This window comes from Carassius gibelio, chromosome A19 (genome assembly GCF_023724105.1).
Source record: "Carassius gibelio isolate Cgi1373 ecotype wild population from Czech Republic chromosome A19, carGib1.2-hapl.c, whole genome shotgun sequence".
Classification (NCBI taxonomy): domain Eukaryota; kingdom Metazoa; phylum Chordata; class Actinopteri; order Cypriniformes; family Cyprinidae; genus Carassius; species Carassius gibelio.
The window spans coordinates 28,429,711-28,451,322 of NC_068389.1; the positions used below are offsets into that span (position 1 = coordinate 28,429,711).

The 21,612-nt window shown below is 37.7% G+C and overlaps 2 protein-coding genes and 5 non-coding genes across 7 annotated transcripts in view; 6 read left to right on the forward strand and 1 right to left on the reverse strand.

Moving 5' to 3' along the window:
• akap9 (A kinase (PRKA) anchor protein 9) overlaps positions 1 to 6,872 on the forward strand; it is a 224,801-nt gene extending 217,929 nt beyond the window's left edge. Inside the window, exon 51 of the mRNA XM_052532897.1 lies at positions 6,666 to 6,872. Within this exon, the coding sequence (XP_052388857.1) occupies positions 6,666 to 6,709 (44 nt within the window). The 3' untranslated portion in view covers positions 6,710 to 6,872. The remainder of the gene's footprint in view (positions 1 to 6,665) is intronic.
• LOC127936278 (U1 spliceosomal RNA) lies at positions 418 to 578 on the forward strand. The gene has a single exon (XR_008148242.1). It is a non-coding gene; the product is annotated as a U1 spliceosomal RNA (small nuclear RNA).
• Positions 3,664 to 3,824, forward strand: LOC127936272 (U1 spliceosomal RNA). Its single transcript, XR_008148237.1, has one exon. It is a non-coding gene; the product is annotated as a U1 spliceosomal RNA (small nuclear RNA).
• The window catches only part of LOC127935227 (glutathione S-transferase A), a 232,949-nt gene continuing 216,030 nt past the window's right edge, over positions 4,694 to 21,612 (reverse strand). The window contains exon 6 of the mRNA XM_052532916.1: positions 4,694 to 5,102. Within this exon, the coding sequence (XP_052388876.1) occupies positions 4,970 to 5,102 (133 nt within the window). The 3' untranslated portion in view covers positions 4,694 to 4,969. The remainder of the gene's footprint in view (positions 5,103 to 21,612) is intronic.
• LOC127936288 (U2 spliceosomal RNA) lies at positions 8,170 to 8,360 on the forward strand. Its single transcript, XR_008148251.1, has one exon. It is a non-coding gene; the product is annotated as a U2 spliceosomal RNA (small nuclear RNA).
• Positions 12,912 to 13,072, forward strand: LOC127936276 (U1 spliceosomal RNA). Its single transcript, XR_008148241.1, has one exon. It is a non-coding gene; the product is annotated as a U1 spliceosomal RNA (small nuclear RNA).
• LOC127936289 (U2 spliceosomal RNA) lies at positions 18,595 to 18,785 on the forward strand. Its single transcript, XR_008148252.1, has one exon. It is a non-coding gene; the product is annotated as a U2 spliceosomal RNA (small nuclear RNA).

Below are 21,612 nucleotides of genomic sequence, written 5' to 3' on the forward strand. Positions count from 1 at the left end.
GATAATCGAGACCGACAGTGCAACAGAAAGGCGCGATTATTAATCATTCTGATCTGCTGAAAAACATGCATTTAATGTTATCCGCGTTATATTTTACGTGCAAGTAAAAAAATGTTATCGGAGCTTTGTGTTGCTCCCATAATGGACGTGAGATTAAATATAATAGACGTGACGTATTACGTGTGTGTTTTTGTGTTTTTGATAAAGCTCAAATTGTATTCCGTTTGTGTGAGGCGCGAAGGGTATTTGAGTTTTTCATAAAGCTCAAATTGTTACCGCGCTTTTTTTCAAGTAAAGGAGGGTCGTAATAAACTGAGCATGTGTTGTTTGTGTAAAGCGCGCCGGTGTGTGTTTATTCACCGTCGACGTGATCGGTGTGGAGCGGAGTCAGTATCGGATCGGATCCGTGTAGAACTCATACTTACCTGGCAGGGGTGACTCCATGATCAAGCAGGTGGATCACCTAGAGTGAGGATCAGCCATTGCACTCCGGCTCTCTGACCTCTATGAATTCTCCACATGTGAGAATCTCAACTGCATAATTTCTGCTAGTGGGGACTGCGTTCGCGCTCTCCCTTATTATGTGTACAAAAATTAGTTGATACATTAGATCAGTAAAATGAATATTGGATAAAGCTGATCATAAATAATTTTCTGTGTGGAGTCACTTGATCACATCTATCTAACATGTAGACATATTGAAATAATGATAAACGAATCCTATGAGATACTTTTGAGTATATAGTAGTGATGGTAGATACAATTCTTTCACCGAGAACCTGTTCTTTCCCTTTACTGTCTATGGTTCTCTCGGATAAGTATATGAAATCAGGAAATTTGTTGTAAAAATCGTTGTATTTAGTAAATTTACGCTCGATGTAGTAGAGTGCTGAAGGTATGACGTCAATTTGTAGGCCAACACGCGGAAGTGAGTTAGCATTTTGGCACTTGCGGTTCCGTCGCCTTAAAATCTATGGGTCGTTTAAATAGATTTTTGCAAAAATCGCCTGAAATAAGGTCTGGGGTTAACAAAGCCTCTAAATATTTTCACGTTTTCATCTGTGACATAAAACACACCAGTTACAACCTGCTTGTGATTTTTATAAACTTTATTGTGTCTTAAAAATGGCGGTTGCTAACAAGTTGCTAAAAGGGACTACATCCTTTGGCGGGGACTTTAGACGTCATCATGATAAACAGGAAATCTCTCACCAGCCCGCGTTTGATAGTAAACCAGCATCTAAGCTGCACTGTTCTCCTCGATCTATGGTTGTTCTATCGTCTAAGAAAAAGGACACAAGATTGGAAATTGATACGGCCATTCTGAGATGGTAAAAGCGAGTTTTTTTCTTCTTCTAGCGAATTAGCAAATGCATGCATACAATCAAACATAATACAGTGAAATATAATCTTTAAAGTTTATTTGGGGCACAATATTTTAGGCATAATAATCTTAATCACAAAAAAGGTTTATATAAACTAACAAAATAATAAATTAATAAATAATACTAACAAAAAATAAAAAATCTCAGAGAGGCACGAATAAACAAAATTAGCTTCTAACATTTTTGGAAAAAACGAATGGGCAATATTCTCATGAAATACAAACGTCTCTTTACACGGTAAGTCAAAAGCTGTATTTGTTAACATTAGTTAATGCACTAAAGAAAAAACAACGTACTGCTGTATTTTTATGAACTACATTTTTAAAACTTTAATAAATACTGTATCAAATGTATTGCTCATAGTTAATGTTAGTTAATAAATCAGTCAACAAATGAAACTTTATTGTAAAGTGTTACCCTAGAAAACTATTTTGCCTGATAGATAAAAACATGTTGATAAAACCACTAAATTATCAAATGTAAAAACTAGTCAGAAGAGTTTAGTAACTTTGTTAAGTGACATTAATCAGTTAAGCAAACAGACACAGCTTTATCCACTAAAACATTTATTTAGCTTTCAGTTTCTGGTGCCTATTCAAGTAAAAGAAAACAAAGAAAGATAGATAGATGTGGGACACAAAAGTGGAAACACTTCAGGAGAGTCTAAGTCATTATATTGGTTGAATTCTGCCGGATTTCCACGAGACCCTTTTATAGCAGGGTCCTCCTACATAAAAAATAAACAATAATAATAATAATAATGCTTTTCAAATTCATAAAATTCAGTTCCATCCTCTTTGGCTCAGACAGTGTAGCTACATTCACTGCAGAAACAATCAGAAGCGAATGTAAAGGGTCACAATATACGATGCATTTCATGTTCTCTATACACTGATAAATCTTACATTGTTTAAAGATTTTTAACAGATGGGGTAAAAGGGTAAAGAAGAATAAACTACAATCCGTCACTACTATCTCACAATATTACAACGTTCCTGTCACATTTATGGCTAATATAACATCACAAACCCCACGGTGAACTTCTAATGATTTCCACTACAAATACCACTACAAACCATCAACTTTTAACTATTAAAACCCATAAATAATGGTATCATGTAGTGTGTTTTGGGACTTATAACATTAAGAACCACTTTATCCAAAACACTCTTACTGTTTCCATTAAAACCAATACAATTTCATTATAACCAGTAAAACCATTACAAATAATATGATGTTTTCTATTTTTTTCATTAGGGGATTGAAACAAATTAATTATTGTATAAACTAAAATAATTAAAATCTGTAGAAAAAGAGCAGAAAACAAAATTTATAATATGACAATAACAAGCATAAATCTAGAAACCTGCTGTCCCTTAATTTAAGACCACTTATAATTAAGACTTTGTGCATCATTTAAGAGTTTACATGGCCTTAAAATTAAACGATTTAGTGTTTTTAAGGACCTGCGGAAACTCTAGGAGCATAACTCAGTGCAAACATTTGTCATGCATTTGGAAAAAAAGTTTTGTTGACAATGTATTTTACCTTTGAAATTTGAAGCAAGTGCAACTCTGGGGATAGGGATAGCACTCTTAGCATACATAATTTAATCCTATTAGATCAGTGTCATTGCGTTCAAAAATGACCAAAATGTTTCGATATTTTTTCAATTTAAAACTTGACATTTATGTAGTTATATCGTGTACCAAGTATAGCGGAAAAGGAAAAGTTGCGATTTTTAGGGCGATATGATTAGGAACTATACTTAAATTCCGGCGTAATAATCAAGAAACTGCACTGTCGTAACATGATCAGCAGCACGCGCAGTGATGTCAAGATGCACCTAAAAATAGTCAAAAAAAAAAAAACTACAAACATGGCGGATACGTGAGACCAACAGCGCAGCAGAAAAGGCGTGATTATTAATTATTCTGATTTGCTGGAAACATATTTAATGTTATCCTCTTTATATTTCAAGTTCAAATTGGAAAATGTTATCGCAACAAGTGTGTCGCTCCCAGAAAGATTAAAATATATAGATGCGCCGCTGACGTCACCGATGACGTGTTTCCGTTTGTGTGAGGCTCGAAGGGTATTTGTGTTTTTAAATAAAGCTCAAATCGTTTCCGCGCTTCTTGTGGCTCAGGGTTTAAAGGAGGTTCGTAATAAACTGAGTGTGTGTTGTTTGTGTAAAGCGCGCCGGTGTGTGTTTATTCACCGTCGACGTGATCGGTGTGGAGCGGAGTCAGTATCGGATCGGATCCGTGTAGAACTCATACTTACCTGGCAGGGGTGACTCCATGATCAAGCAGGTGGATCACCTAGAGTGAGGATCAGCCATTGCACTTCGGCTCTCTGACCTCTATGAATTCTCCACATGTGAGAATCTCAACTGCATAATTTCTGCTAGTGGGGACTGCGTTCGCGCTCTCCCTTATAATGTGTGTGAATAATAGATGACAACACGATAGGTATGTTAGTGGAGTGGACAGGTATATAGTTAATATGTAATTAGAATCCATACAATTAGTCAGTATGAGGTATTAAATATGTTTGAATGTGTTAAGTTTAAAACATAAACTTTATATAATATTATGAAGTAGTTCATCGAATAATAAAGTTAAGTTCAAGGTAGATAGAACTGGATCCGGAAGATGAAATTTCTAATCACAAATTTAGTGCGTCTTCGGAGAGCCCTGGAGGATAAAATTTAACGTCTATATGCTTTTCAACCACAAATGCTTGTTTTCCACTAGCTTGCATTCACACATGACGTAATCACGCACGATATAAAGAAACTAATGTAAAATATTAAAGCGAAAGATGACCAGTAATTATTTAAAACGTTTACTGCTTTTAAAAATAAAAATAAAAAAACGAACAAGGATTGATTTCTGCAATTACCCCAATAAAAATACTTTAATTTATATAAGATATGAGAGATGTTTTTAGATCAGGTTTAAATGTTGGTTAAAATGTAAAAAGTGCATATTACTTGTATGGTCTCGCCACCTATTTTTTTCTTGATCCTTTTATATTCAACAATCTATATATTCACTGTCGTTTTTGTAAAACGATGCAAAAAGCAGTGATTTTATACAAAAAAATATATGTTAAGTGATGGGACTTTTCCCAAACAAATATTAACAAGAAAAGCATAACTGTAAGGAGAATAAAAGTTCTGATGCTCAAATCTATTAAACCGAACAGAAGTTCTTCATGGTTGTTAATGTTGTTAATTGTTAGTCTGATAGACGGCTATGTATAGAAGCCTATTAAATTAAATCTGAACCACATCTCATTCATTTCTTGTAATGATGGTGAATATGATCTTTATTTGGACTGAACGGGATAAAACCTTTAGTGCCACACAACAAGCTGTGGATGTTAATCATTATACACACGATAACAATGAGCTTATTGAGTTCAAAAATAAAGCGGCCTGCTGTGTTAAAGATGAATGATTGAGATTAAAAGTTAAACGTCTGGCAAATCGAAACTTGACTGACCAGAGTTAAGGGTTGTGGTTTAATACAGTAAACTGAACTTAAACTTAAACTGAATGCAGTTCTACATGTTCTTCACAGGTTCTTGAACGTGTCTGGACCCTCAGGTGTCTCCAGCCACTCAAGAGGCCAGCTGGCTTTAATACTGGGACGGTCCTTCAGCATCTCGTAGTACTCCATCAGTCTGGGACAACGCTCTCGAGGACAGCTGAAAACAGATATATTATATATATATAGAAGTATATATCTACATACACTTATGTAACTTCACAGATAACTTTACAGAAGGTATTTTTTGACATCTAATGGTGTTCCATATAAACCCGGGTCAAAAATGACCCGAACATGAAACGCGTTATATCTGTGAAAAAAAAAAAAAGATTAGATCTTTTTTTTTCCACAGATATGTGTTGCATGTTTGGAGATATGTGTATATATAATAAACCAACAACATCTATCTATCTATCAAATATACACAGCATTTAGAAAGTTCTGTTCCATTAATACAACATTGCATTTTTTATAAAAATATATATATCTATATTTTTTTTTTAAATGTGTGTATATATATATATATATATATATATACACACAAATATATTTAGTATTTTTACTATATCTAAAAGCAGTGGTTCCCAACCTTTTTCAACTCGCGGCCCACACAACCAAACACATATGTTTGCGCGGCCCACTTCAAAAAAATTAACTGACCCCGCTATTGTTGGGTTAATAACTTAGTACTCAGAAGCTAGATTTTAAACTATATTTATTGAATAAACTAGGGCTGTGCGATATGGACCAAAAAAAAAAAAAAAAACTATCGCGATTTTTTTGATCAATTTTGCAATTGTGCTTTTACAGTCATAAATGCATTCAGGATTAATTTGAAACATATTTCCAAAAGAAAACCAATCAGAGCTTTATCAAAAAGTTGTAACATCTCTAGAACAGACATAAGTCAAAATTATCACTATAGTGAAGATGTAAAAAAATGTATAGACTTGTGGCAAAAAAAAAAAAAAAAAAAAAAAAATCCTGTATACAGGGACTTTTTTTTCTTTTTTGCCATGCATTGTTCATAGAGCTCATTAATTGTAGCGGTGCCTCAGGTGTTTGCAGTGTGTATACAGTATGTGTATGCGGTCAGCAGTGAGAGTGCATAAATATAACGCGAAAGCACATTAAAATAATGCACGAGTGCGAATCTCTCTGTTCGCAGCAGATTTCCTTTGCTCTGTCACAAAACCGGTCGTGCTTGCTCAGATACACGCTGCTTTGCGAGGAGAGAGTGTGCACACTTAAAACGTGTCTCCTCTCACTTAAACTGCATCCTGTTCACTAACAAATTCACTCTATGCTCATGTGTTAGACATGAATTATTTTCGCACGTTTTTATCTCTATCTTTTACCGCAGTGAGAACGCTCTGATCCGTCAACATTGGCTCAGAAAAAAGGCGCATCACAGACAGTGTGTGAAGAATGGACTGGAAATGAACAGAAAATAATTGGCGGCCCACCTGCAATACCACCGCGGCCCAATAGGGGGCCGCGGACCACAGGTTGAAAACCACTGTCTAAAAGCATTAAATAACACAAAAGGTGCGCATATGTAACACTTCCTGAATGACAAACGCTCACTGTCTTCTGTAATGTTATTTAGAAATGATAGAGGGCTAGATTTGATTTGATTAACAGGGAATGGATTGCCCTGCACTGATTAATGCTTGGAGTTCATTGTGATTTGATGCTGATTGAAGTGTTTTTGCCGCAGGTTCCTCTTCGTACGCTCAAATGCACTTTGGAGTCAGAAGATGAAGGTCTACATTTACATTGATACTGGCTTGAAGAATCTCAGATGCCTTCTCTTGTGCTGAGCTGCTGTGCTTTTGTCTTCTGATGATAAACCTGTACAATTCTGTGGGACCAAAACCATGTTTGTTTTCTGTCTTTTGTGTGTGTGTGTGTGTGTGTGTGTGTGTGTGTGTGTGTGTGTGTGTGTGTGTGTGTGTGTGTGAATCATCTTATAATCAAGCTTTCGTTGGCAGCACTTGAAACGGCTTCAACGTCTGTACATTAGTTCTACTTCATTTGTTGTAAAACAATCACGTTACTATATATTTGTGGAATGCTAATTTAAGTTGATTAATTTAATGGAGACGTGTTGAGAGAGTTTGGACCAGGACGGCTGCTATCGGACGACACGAGCGAGGCTGTACTCGTCACAAACACTAACGAAGCTCGTTAAGGCTTTGTTCGGGCTGTAACGTGTCGCTGTTATCAGATACTCTACACTGTGTTTAATTCGCTCGCTCCCGTGAAAAGAATTTGTAGAAGACATATTTTTGTAAAGGTTGGAGCTTCTGGGTATTTTGTCAAAACTCAAATAAAGATTAATATAATATTTAAAAACTGCCATCGACTCTGGTCTCTTGTTTTGTATCCTGGTTCATTTTTCCAGTGTGATATATAATAACGTAATTTATGCGTGTGTTACAGGTCCCAGGCAGTCGGGAAGACAAGAGTTAGCTGTTTTCTTAACGGTCCTCTAGATGTTCTTTCCAGTTCTCCTTTTCCTTCTCTTGAAATACAGCAGGTGCATTGGTCAGCCCAAAAGGAATCCTGAACCTCTCGTATAACCCCCATGGCGTAATGAAAGCCCTCAGCCATAAACCCTTGGTGGTATGCCTTCCCTTGGTCAAGGATGGAAAAGTATCTGTAATGTCTTGTATATGAGGCAAAGGATGTCAGTCTGCAACTGTCTTCTTATTAAGTGAACATAGTCAATGCAAAGTCTGAGTGAACCATCTTTCTTTCTTACTCATACAACTCATCAAGTGAATGAAAGCATTTGATAAGCTTTTTTTTTTATTATTGTTATTTGATATATCATGCTGTCTGAACTAGAGTAGATGGACTTCAATCTCTTGTTTTATGATAAACAAACTATTAAGAGAATTCAACTTGTTTTATGGTCCACTAACTCCGTCCTCGTGTTTGACTGGACGATGGGAATGCAGCGTACCGGAAGTAGCAGACTCCGCGTGTCTTGAGGAGGTTTTCAGCTCGTCGTGAGAGTTTTGAGTGTGTGAGTGTTTCTTGTGAGTGTCTGAGGGTGTGTGTATGTATGTATGTGTGTGTGTGTGTGTGTGTGTGTGTGCGTCAGTCTCCTAGTGTGTTTGTAGTCTGAAGTATTTATCGGGCGCTAGTTCGCGTCTCACCGTCTTTCAAATGTGTAGCGCGTCGAATCAGTTCCTCAGCGCTGACAGTTTGTGGGTATCGCTTCTCGGCCTTTTGGCTAAGATCAAGTGTAGTATCTGTTCTTATCAGTTTAATATCTGATACGTCCCCTATCCGGGGACCATATATTAAATTGATTTTTGGATACTGGAGATGGAACAGGGGCTTGCTCCGTCCACTCCACGCATTGACCTGGTAATGCAGTACTTCCGGGACCGGTGCATCCCCTCATGGGGAAATTAAAAAGTAAAAATTAGAATTAATTTTGATAAGTATGTTCTGTCTTAAATCATATGAATTATGATTCAATACTAATTTCATGAACTACAACAAGATTTTTTTAATTTGACTGTTTCCGTAATACAAAAAAAAGGAAAGTACATAAAGATGATTGCAACATATTAAAGTAGTATGCATGCTTATTGAGTTCATGAATGTCACAATTTAATCGACAAGACAGTGGTATCCAAATTTACATACACAAACCAAGAAACGTGTTTTTTGTTCGTTGTTAATTATGAGGTTTTACAAAGCCAAATATTATTCAGAGATGATTCTAAACTATTATAAAAGACGGTATGATCTGATATTCTATATTATTTTTAAATATGAGCATAAAATATTCATAAAATATTTTTCTCATTCTGAAAAAATAATCCATACACTACGTCTAAATTTTTCTTATTCATGAGTTCTTATGATAAACCATAATTAAAACGAAGTGTAATAAATGGAGTAATAACATGGCAACATTTCCATAAGAACAGCTCATATGTCATAGGTAAATTGATTTATAATATTGCCTGATTGGCAGCTGTTTGTCCTGCGGAAGACATGTCTGAAAATTAAACCCGGTTTCGTATCAAAAAATCAAATTCTGATTAGAAACCCTGTATAATTTTCGGAGTTGTTAATTACGGCTAACAATATGTAAATTAGTTCTAGTGCTAATTTGATTTGTTCTGTCAATCATTCATCATCAGAGACCAAGGAGAAGGTGTTTGTTCTCTTCTGGGCTTAAACTCCTGTCAGCTTTTACTAAAGACACACAGTAAAGCTGATCTTAATACACTTGCATTTGTAGGAGTTTCCCTTGTTTCCTTTCTACAGTATCATGTAATATTTCTATATTCAAAACTTTATATTTGAAACATTAATCTCAAAACATTGCATATAGATGTTTGCATTGTGATCTTAAACAGTGTTAATATTCCTAACATGCCACTTTTGCTCTTCTGTGCTCCACTGGAGAGCAAAGATTAATTTTGTTGATACTGATTTCAGTTGATTGGTTATTATTATACCTAATTGTGTCTTATTATTCAAATTTAATAAAATAAAAAAATTAAGTTTATATAAATGTATGTATTTGATGTAAAAGATGACAAAGGTTAGACCTTAAAATGACATTACAAGGGTAAAAAATGCCCCTGGATTTGAGTCAAATAGCACTTCATCGAGAGCTTCATTTTAGTCATTGGTCAGAAGGGGCTTCTAAATTATGATGTTTTTATTATTATTAGTTTTTAATTGTTGTGATATTTGATTCATGTTTTGGATGTAAACTTGAATATTTGTTACTTTTTGCTGCTTTCATAGCCAAGTGTCTCTGGTAAAAGAGATTTTAATCTGAATTAGTTTTTTAATCTGGTTAAATAAATAAATTAAATTTACCGTAATCCATAATAACACTTCCTCCAGTGAAAAAGTGCATCATCTGCTGTTGTCTCTCGCATATTTGTTTAGAGATGTTTAATCGCTGCTTGATCTGTGCAGATTTCTCTCCTGATTCAGACCAGAACACTTTTTCACTGGAGGAAGTGTTATTATGGATTATAGACTCTGTGTTTGAGTTAAAATCATCTTAATGCTGGATTGGTTCCAGCTTTTGTCTTCTCCAGTGTGCGTTGCTTTTCTGTTACTGATCTCACTCCAACTTTCTTTGTGAGAACATTTGGGCGGCGTTATATAAATCTTCCCCCACATAGTGATGTAGACATGTGGGGGCGTGTTTAAATGAGGTGTTTAGGGGTGTGGCTTTTTATTTACTTTGATGAAGAATATCTCTTTTGATTTGAGATTTTATTCTTTGCAGCTTTACGGATCTTCTTCATGCACCAAGAGCTTGTTACACTCCAAAGAAAAAGGAAAAATTTGAATCGCATCCAGGATGTCATCTGGGTATTATGATATTTAAATTGATTTTTGCTTGCTCCATCAGCTCCATGCATCGACCTGGTGTTGCAGTACTTCTGGGAGCGGTGCATCCTCATCCAGGTAAGGAAATTTGTTAAAAACATTTTTAATATGACAGTGTAGTTTTGGGAACATTCAGCTTTTGATGAGATGTGTGTTCAGAAAATTGTTAGTGAACCAAAGCAAATCAGATTTTTTTTCTTAGCTTTGAATCAATGGAACCAAATGTTTATTACATAATGAACTGCTTTGAAGCTCTGTGAACAACAAACGCTGTATGAATATGACAAAAACTAAAAATAAAACCGAAACAAGACCAAAACAGGAATAAAACCGCTTTTAGAAACTTGTTGCAAACGTTTTATTGAAAGTATAATACGTTAAATTTAATAAAATACCACTAATTTTGAAGTCTCTGTATAATATGTGGTTTTTAACATATTTTATATTCATTTGCAAAAAATCCAAATATTGAGAAAATCATCTTTAAAGTTGTTCAAATAAAGTTCTTAGCAATGCATATTACTAATCAAACATTAAGTTTTGATATATTTAAAGTAGGAAATTTATAAAATATATTCATGGAACATGATCTTTACACAATATCTGATTGATAATTGCTTAAAAAAAAGAAAAGTTAATTGATCATTTTGACCCATAGAATGTATTTATTGCTATTGCTAAAAACAAACCCCAGCGATTTGAGACTGGTTTTGGCTCCAGGGTCACAAATGTCTACAAATTATCAAATGTCTACTGCTTATAGACATTTTACACATTTTCCATACATTATAGTAGTATATCAGATTATTTTGTTATGTCTTTCATAGCCGAGAATCATCTTTGTACAAATTTTGTCTAAAAATTAGCCTGAAACCTAAAAAGGGGATGGGGAAAAATAAAATGTTTTTTGCCCATATATTCCTTTTCATGTCTTTTTTATTTATTATTATTATTATTTATTTATTTATTTTTACTTATTTTTAAAAACATAGTCCTGGAGTACTCTACAAAGGACATGATATAAAATGATTAAAATATTTAGTTTAAAAAAATCAGAATTCTTATGCTCCTATCAAAATAATGACATAAAGAAAGTTTACAAAAAAAAAAAAAAAAAAAAGAAAATCTGGTTCTCAGGAAGATTATGCCAATTTTAAAAGCCAATTACAAGAAATTGGAAATTTTTAAAAGTGCTGTATTTTCTTAGAGCAGTACCTCTAGTGTAAAGGTGTTATGTCTGTTTTAAAGAATCATCAGGGGCCAAGAAACAGCACCGCAAATGGGTTTATGGCAAAATATGATTGTGTGCATTGTCCTCCATGCCAAGTTCAAAGACCGGTTAAAAAGAATTGGAAAGTTAAAAAGTGCTTTAGATTTGGATTTTGTTTAAGCAGTACCTCTAGTATAAAGATATACATTTAAATTTTAAAGTATCATGTACACTGGCCGAGAAACACCACCATGAATTGGGCTGATGGTGCAATATTGCTCAATTTGCATTGTTCCTTATGTTTAATTCAAAGGCCAATTAAACACACTGGTAAAGTTAAAAATGCTCAAAATTTGGATTCTGTTAGGACCGTACCTTCAGTATAAAGACCTTTTGTCCAATTTAATGCATCATCATTGTGGGCCGAGAAATAGCACCGCAAAATGGGCCAAAAACTTTGTTAGCACAGTACCTCTAGTATAAAAGCCTTATGTTAATAAGTATGCATGGTTGGAAACCTCTCGAATTTAATTTTTCTACAAAGTTTGTATGCATGCAAATTGTACATTACATTTCTAGTAATTGGAGTTATTTCTAATATTGTATTTTCAGAAAGTTTTGTAATATTTTTCATCTCCCCAAATTTGTCTCTACTGAAACACAGTAAAATAGAGTTTAATATGAAGCGTTATATTGTTATATTGACACATATTGAGAACAGAAGGATCATAGTAAACATGTAAGATTTGAATATTTAAATGTGTTTTTGTTTGTCGGACTGCAGTTATAAGCTAGTTTTTGCTTTAAAATACACATTGTTCTTACACTTCCTTGATTCGTTTAACAATAACAACGCTCGCAGATTCGCGCAATCGAATGGATAATACTGTCCACAACAACTTCGATTAAAACTACAAACAAGAATTAAAAGTGTTAAAAACTACAAACATGGCGGATAATCGAGACCGACAGTGCAACAGAAAGGCGCGATTATTAATCATTCTGATCTGCTGAAAAACATGCATTTAATGTTATCCGCGTTATATTTTACGTGCAAGTAAAAAAATGTTATCGGAGCTTTGTGTTGCTCCCATAATGGACGTGAGATTAAATATAATAGACGTGACGTATTACGTGTGTGTTTTTGTGTTTTTGATAAAGCTCAAATTGTATTCCGTTTGTGTGAGGCGCGAAGTGTATTTGAGTTTTTCATAAAGCTCAAATTGTTACCGCGCTTTTTTTCAAGTAAAGGAGGGTCGTAATAAACTGAGCATGTGTTGTTTGTGTAAAGCGCGCCGGTGTGTGTTTATTCACCGTCGACGTGATCGGTGTGGAGCGGAGTGAGTCTCTGATCGGATCCGTGTAGAACTCATACTTACCTGGCAGGGGTGACTCCATGATCAAGCAGGTGGATCACCTAGAGTGAGGATCAGCCATTGCACTCCGGCTCTCTGACCTCTATGAATTCTCCACATGTGAGAATCTCAACTGCATAATTTCTGCTAGTGGGGACTGCGTTCGCGCTCTCCCTCATAATGTGTATAAACAATAGATGACAAGAAGACGAATGTATTTACTAGGCAGAGATATATAGTAATACTTAAATACAATCCGTGTATTTCTTCAGTAATAGGTTTGAATGTTATAAGTTTTAAGTTTAACATTTGAACTTTGTTAATATTATGAAGTAGATCGTCGGATAATCAAGTTTTATTTGAAGTAAATGGATCTGGATCCGGAAGATGAGATTTCAAATCACAAATTGAATGCGTCTTCGGAGAGCCCTCGAGGATAAAATTTAACGTCTATATGCTTATTGACCACAAATGCTTGTTTTCCACTAGCTTGCATTCACACATGACGTAATCACGTAAGATATAAATTAACTAATCGTCCCCAAACAGAAGTTCTTCATGGTTGTTAATGTTGTTAATTGTTAGTCTGATAGACGGCTATGTATAGAAGGCTATTAAATTAAATCTGAACCACATCTCATTCATTTCTTGTAATGATGGTGAATATGATCTTTATTTGGACTGAACGGGATAAAACCTTTAGTGCCACAAAACAAGCTGTGGATGTTAATCATTATACACACGATAACAATGATTAATATTATTAGGATAGAATTATAAGGTTCTATCTGACATTTTTGTCAAAATTGAGTTATTCACATATTCTTATTCTGTGACAATTTATTTACATTATGTGATGTTTTAAGTTGTGTACATTTTGGGATTTTTTATTGAAAAAACAAAAAGATTCTATCTACAGAAGTCTATGGAACACAAAAACTTTAAAGCTCAATATCTCAAAACTACTCAGAACGCAGATAGAACCTTATTATTCCAAGGGGACGTACATTAAAGCGACAGATGAGCAGTAATTATTTAAAACGTTTACTGCTTTAAAAAATAAAAAAACGAACAAGGATTGATTTCTGCAATTACCCCAATAAAAATACTTTAATTTATATAAGATATGAGAGATGTTTTTGTCAACAAAGTTCTTTTTTAGATCAGGTTTAAATGTTGGTTAAAATGTAAAAAGTACATATTACTTGGTGTATAGGTCCGTTGAATGATCGGATGATACACGGACCGGACCAAAACCATGTTTGTTTTCTGTCTTTTGTGTGTGTGTGTGTGTGTGTGTGTGTGTGTGTGAATCATCTTATAATCAAGCTTTCGTTGGCAGCACTTGAAACGGCTTCAACGTCTGTACATTAGTTCTACTTCATTTGTTGTAAAACAATCACGTTACTATATATTTGTGGAATGCTAATTTAAGTTGATTAATTTAATGGAGACGTGTTGAGAGAGTTTGGACCAGGACGGCTGCTATCGGACGACATGAGCGAGGCTGTACTCGTCACAAACACTAATGCTGTGTTCACACCAAACGCGAATAGAGCGTCTGGCGCGAATGATTTCAATGTTAAGTCAATGCAAAGGCGCGTTTACGCGCGTCTGGAGGTCTCGCGGCGCGAATGGGGCGTTAAGCGCGGCGCGGAAGACGCGAATTCGCCTCATTCGCGCGTCTAGTTCGCGCGAATGACGCGAATTGACGCGCGAATAGGGCGTTTCGCGCGAAACGCGCGTTAAGCGCGAAGGTGCTTTTTGTGCATTTAGCGTTTGACGCGAATTCGCGTCTGCCGCCCGAGTTGAAAAATTTGAACTTTGGCGTCAATTCGCGCCGCGTTAACCAATCAGGAGCCTGCTAGGAGTCACTCATTCAACAGAATGTTCCTGCAGCCTCCGGTTGTGCAGGAATACCCTTCTCCACTCATTCAACAAGGAGGGAACGACTGATGTTGTCAGTGAGCAGTCAACCGGAGCTATATGACAAAAGTTCATATTTCTATAGAGACAGGAATAAAAAGGACATATATGTATATAAAAAACATATTAATAGATAAATTGAATAAAGGCCAATTGATAAGAAACGTTTCATTTTACCCCAAACGAATTATATTTTATCTTGAACCACTAAAGAGACATCAGAGCCAGCGGCAAATGTCAGAAGGTCTAGCCGAGCCGAGGCTGCTCTCGGCGGATACATGATGACGGAGCTCCCGCTGGTCGCATGGAGCTCATCTCCGAGATCGGCGAAACACATTTTTTTAAATAGACGCTGTCATTATAAATAAACCGCATATCTGAGTTTAAAACAACTACATTCTCGCCTGAAATACTTTTAAAACTACATTTCATGACACAGTAACAGTAATATTTTGAAAATTATCCGAATAAAAATGGCGGTTGAAATGCTGCGTGAACTCAGCTGGCAGAAGCCCCCCCATGACGCGAATTCGCGTCTGTTGTGAAGTTAATTCCACGCGCGAATGAAGCGAATTACTCGCGCGAATGAAGCGAATGATCTCAAAATGGTCAAGCGGCAAACTAGACGCGGTAGACGCGAATTTGACGCTCTATTCGCGTTTGGTGTGAACACAGCATAACGAAGCTCGTTATGCTGTGTTCACACCAAACGCGAATAGAGCGTCTGGCGCGAATGATTTCAATGTTAAGTCAATGCAAAGGCGCGTTTACGCGCGTCTGGAGGTCTCGCGGCGCGAATGGGGCGTTAAGCGCGGCGCGGAAGACGCGAATTCGCCTCATTCGCGCGTCTAGTTCGCGCGAATGACGCGAATAGGGCGTTTCGCGCGAAGGTGCTTTTTGTGCATTTAGCGTTTGACGCGAATTCGCGTCTGCCGCCCGAGTTGAAAAATTTGAACTTTGGCGTCAATTCGCGCCGCGTTAACCAATCAGGAGCCTGCTAGGAGTCACTCAACAGTATGTTCCTGCAGCCTCCGGTTGTGCAGGAATACCCTTCTCCACTCATTCAACAAGGAGGGAACGACTGATGTTGTCAGTGAGCAACCGGAGCTATATGACAAAAGTTCATATTTCTATAGAGACAGGAATAAAAAGGACATATATGTATATAAAAAACATATTAATAGATAAATTGAATAAAGGCCAATTGATAAGAAACGTTTCATTTTACCCCAAACGAATTATATTTTATCTTGAACCACTAATGAGACATCAGAGTCAGCGGCAAATGTCAGAAGGTCTAGCCGAGCCGAGGCTGCTCTCGGCGGATACATGATGACGGAGCTCCCGCTGGAGCTCATCTCCGAGATCGGCGAAACACATTTTTTTAAATAGACGCTGTCATTATAAATAAACCGCATATTTGAGTTTAAAACAACTACATTCTCGCCTGAAATACTTTTAAAACTACATTTCATGACACAGTAACAGTAATATTTAGAAAATTATCCGAATAAAAATGGCGGTTGAAAATGCTGCGTGAACTCAGCTGGCAGAAGCCCCCCCATGACGCGAATTCGCGTCTGTTGTGAAGTTAATTCCACGCGCGAATGAAGCGAATTACTCGCGCGAATGAAGCGAATGATCTCAAAATGGTCAAGCGGCAAACTAGACGCGGTAGACGCGAATTTGACGCTCTATTCGCGTTTGGTGTGAACACAGCATTAAGGCTTTGTTCGGGCTGTAATGCTGTGTTCACACCAAACGCGAATAGAGCGTCTGGCGCGAATGATTTCAATGTTAAGTCAATGCAAAGGCGCGTTTACGCGCGTCTGGAGGTCTCGCGGCGCGAATGGGGCGTTAAGCGCGGTGCGGAAGACGCGAATTCGCCTCATTCGCGCGTCTAGTTCGCGCGAATGACGCGAATTGACGCGCGAATAGGGCGCTTCGCGCGAAACGCGCGTTAAGCGCGAATGGTGCTTTTTGTGCATTTAGCGTTTGACGCGAATTCGCGTCTGCCGCCCGAGTTGAAAAATTTGAACTTTGGCGTCAATTCGCGCCGCGTTAACCAATCAGGAGCCTGCTAGGAGTCACTCATTCAACAGTATGTTCCTGCAGCCTCCGGTTGTGCAGGAATACCCTTCTCCACTCATTCAACAAGGAGGAACGACTGATGTTGTCAGTGAGCAGTCAACCGGAGCTAAATGACAAAATAAACAGCAATAAAAAGGACCTATCTATCTATCTATCTATCTATCTATATATATACATATTAATAGAAAAATTGAATAAAGGCCAAAGATAAGAAACGTTTCATTTTACCCCAAACGAATTATATTTTATCTTGAACCACTAAAGAGACATCAGAGCCAGCGGCAAATGTCAGAAGATCTATCCGAGGTGAGGCTGCTCTCGGCGTATACATGATGACGGAGCTCCCGCTGATCGCATGGAGCTCATCTCAGAGATCGGCGAAACACATTTTTTTAAATAGACGCTGTCATTATAAATAAACCGCATATTTGAGTTTAAAACAACTACATTCTCGTCTGAAATACTTTTAAAACTACATTTCATGACACAATAACAGTAATATTTTGAAAATTATCCGAATAAAAATGGCGGTTGAAAATGCTGCGTGAACTCAGCTGGCAGAAGCCCCCCCATGACGCGAATTCGCGTCTGTTGTGAAGTTAATTTCACGCGCGAATGAAGCGAATGATCTCAAAATGGTCAAGCGGCAAACTAGGCGCGGTAGACGCGAATTTGACGCTCTATTCGCGTTTGGTGTGAACACAGCATAACGTGTCGCTGTTATCAGATACTCTACACTGTGTTTAATTCGCTCGCTCCCGTGAAAAGAATTTGTAGAAGACATATTTTTGTAAAGGTTGGAGCTTCTGGGTATTTTGTCAAAACTCAAATAAAGATTAATATAATATTTAAAAACTGCCATCGACTCTGGTCTCTTGTTTTGTATCCTGGTTCATTTTTCCAGTGTGATATATAATAACGTAATTTATGCGTGTGTTACAGGTCCCAGGCAGTCGGGAAGACAAGAGTTAGCTGTTTTCTTAACGGTCCTCTAGATGTTCTTTCCAGTTCTCCTTTTCCTTCTCTTGAAATACAGCAGGTGCATTGGTCAGCCCAAAAGGAATCCTGAACCACTCGTATAACCCCCATGGCGTAATGAAAGCCCTCAGCCATAAACCCTTGGTGGTATGCCTTCCCTTGGTCAAGGATGGAAAAGTATCTGTAATGTCTTGTATATGAGGCAAAGGATGTCAGTCTGCAACTGTCTTCTTATTAAGTGAACATAGTCAATGCAAAGTCTGAGTGAACCATCTTTCTTTCTTACTCATACAACTCATCAAGTGAATGAAAGCATTTGATAAGCTTTTTTTTTTATTATTGTTATTTGATATATCATGCTGTCTGAACTAGAGTAGATAGACTTCAATCTCTTGTTTTATGATAAACAAACTATTAAGAGAATTCAACTTGTTTTATGGTCCACTAACTCCGTCCTCGTGTTTGATTGGACGATGGGAACGCAGCGTACCGGAAGTAGAAGAATCCGTGTGACTTGATGAGGTTTTCAGCTCGTCGTGAGAGAGTTTTGAGTGTGTGAGTTTGTGAGTGTGTGTGTGTGTGTGTGCGTCAGTCTCCTAGTGTGTTTGTAGTCTGAAGTGTTTATCGGGCGCTAGTTCGCGTCTCACCGTCTTTCAAATGTGTAGCGCGTCGAATCAGTCCCTCAGCGCTGACAGTTTGTGGGTATCGCTTCTCGGCCTTTTGGCTAAGATCAAGTGTAGTATCTGTTCTTATCAGTTTAATATCTGATACGTCCTCTATCCGGGGACCATATATTAAATTGATTTTTGGATACTGGAGATGGAATAGGGGCTTGCTCCGTCCACTCCACGCATTGATCCGGTATTGCAGTACTTCCGGGACCGGTGCATCCCCTCATGGGGAAATTAAACAGTGAAAATAAGAATTAATTATGATAAGTTGCGTGTTTCTTAAATTATATGAATTATAATTCAATACGAATTTTATGAATTACAACAAGATTTTTTAAATTGATTGTTTTCCGTAATACAAAATAAAGGAAAGTACATAAAGTTAAGTGCAACATATTAAACTAGTATTAAACTAGGTCGCTTCTCGGCCTTTTGGCTAAGATCAAGTATCTTGTCGGACGGTTGAGACTGCGATCGCCTCTTGGAGGTTTCCTGACTCGAGATCCCTTCATATCTTGAGTCACACAACTTCGGGAGGTATATTGAACTCTGCTGCTTCGGGCTCCAACAAGTTTTAAGGTAAGGTCTTTTAATTATTTATTTTGTTATTTATTGTTGTATTTATTGTTGTTTTAAGTTTTTAGGCTGTTGGTGCCTCTATCATGTCGGCTGCCCGTGCCGGCGTGCGGAGGCACCACAGCGTGCGTTTTTTATTCAGGCAGGGTGAGGGGAAGCTCCTGGGAATGTCCCGTATGGACTTTTCCAGGAAGCTGATCCAAAAGACCTTAGCTTTTAAATGTGACGACCTGAATTGTTTGATGACTCTGCCCTTGAACAAAGGATTTGATGTTAGTTTTAAAACCGCTTCCCTACTTAGTGACTTTTGGCAAAGGTTTGAATCAGTTAAAGCCCAGTTTTCCATGTTCACTGTTGAGAAACTTTCTGATAACACACTTAAAACTGTGATTGTCAGGATGTTCAATGAAACCGTGACTGGAGATGATATTTGTGTTTGGTTGGGTAGATTTTGCACTGTTCGAGGCCAGCCTGTCAAAGTGTTAGATGAAGATGGCATTTGGACATGCTCCTGGCGAATTCCCATTAAACAATGGGAAGACGCTGGGGGCTACCAGGGCCTGAAGCATCTGCCTTCCATGATTGTGCTCGGAGAGAACAGAGGCTACATACATTATCAAGGAATGCCCAAACTCTGCAGAAAGTGTGGAAGGTTTGGTCATCTAGCTGAAGCATGCCAAGAGTTAATCTGTGGGAAGTGTAGAGAAATTGGTCACAGTTTTGATGACTGTACCAATGGCAGACGGTGCAATCTTTGTGGAGAAACAAACCATCTTTACAGAGACTGCCCTAAAAGTTTTGCCAACAAGCTAAAAATGGCCGCCCCACATGGGCAACAAACGAAGGAACAAAGGAGAGAGGAGGCGGTCCCTGAGGTTTTGGCGGGAATTTCAAATTCCCAGCCGGCCTCAGGGATTGGGCAGGAAGGAGGAAGTGGGGCGGCCACAGGGGCGGAGGCAACGGAACAGGAAATGGTAATGGAAGGAAAGGAAAGTGAGGAAGAATCACTGGTAACAGTTTCGGATGGGGTGGAAGAATCCACCGGGAGTGAGACAGAGTGTTCACTCCCAAATGCTCAGGTGCAAAAAAGACCTGCGGGGTCTCCTCTGATTGTAACGGAGGAGAAAAAATCTAGGGCAGCATATAAGCTCGATAGTTCCGATTCGGTAGATCTGGAGCGCATGTGGCCCCTAGAGTCCCCAAATGAGGTTTCCTTTTTGCACATTAAGCTAACAGCATCATCGCCAAAGGAGCCACAAGAGGTTCCCTCTGTGGCCTCTGAAGCGACAGGCATTTGCCCTCCAGACCTCAGCTCATCTGGGGAAAAGGAAAGACAAATGCTACAAGATGTAACATGATTTTAATCATATTTTTGTAGTCTTTTTATTGTCTTCTGTTTTAAATGCCTCATACCTTTTTAACCCTACTGCTCATGGCCCTCACCATCTCTACTATCAATGTCAGAAGTGTGAGGTCCACCATCAGAGCACAGAGTATTTTGTCCTTTTTAAAATCTTTTAAGTCAGATTTGTTTTTATTACAAGAGTGTTCTCTGCCCTTTTTAACTAGGTACACAAAAATGGAAGAGCTATGGTCCGCGGGAGCCTCCATATGGAGCGGATCAAATTTTAACAAAAACGACGGAGTTGCGGTTTTAATTAATAATCCTAACATCTTGGTGAAGGGCAGCACTGTGGTGAGGCAAGGCCGGGCACTTTTAGTAAATCTGACCTTTTTAGACAGGGATTTTAATGTTCTTAATGTATATGGTTTTACGGAAAAGAACGAAAGATATGAGCTTTTAGAAGACTTGCAACCCCACATGCTAGGTAGGGCTCCCCTAATGGTAGCAGGGGATTTTAATTGTGTTTTATCTAAAACAGACAGGAAAAGGGTAGGGGAGGATTTCAGAGTGGACAAAACGTCGGTTTTATTGCAGGGTTTAGTCAGAGATTTTAATTTAGTCGACTGTTTTAAAATTTTGCATCAAAGAGAGGAGGGCTTCACCTGGTTCAGTGGTGATGGTACCAAAGCCTCTCGAATCGACTACGTGTTTACAAGGGACTGCCCGCCAACCGATGCTACATTAACCCCCCTTTTTTTCTCTGATCACATGATGCTGTCTTGCACCCTTTCACTGCCCATGGGTGTGACGGTAGGGGGAGGGCTGTGGAAGCTGAACTGTTCCCTGTTGGAAGACAAGAATGTAATTTTAGAATATAGGGAACAGTTCAGCCAATGGCAGACCCTCCAAGACTTTTATGATACACGTGCACAGTGGTGGGAGATGGTAAAGGACCGGACGAGACAGTTTTTTAGAAAGATAGGGAAAGAAAAGAAGAGTAGGGAAAAGAAATGCATGTTGGGGTTGCAAAAAAGACTACAAAGGTATTTTAATCTTTTAAATAATGGTTTTGATTTTAACAATGAAATCCAGGATGTAAAAAAGGAAATGTCAGTTTTAGCCAATATAGA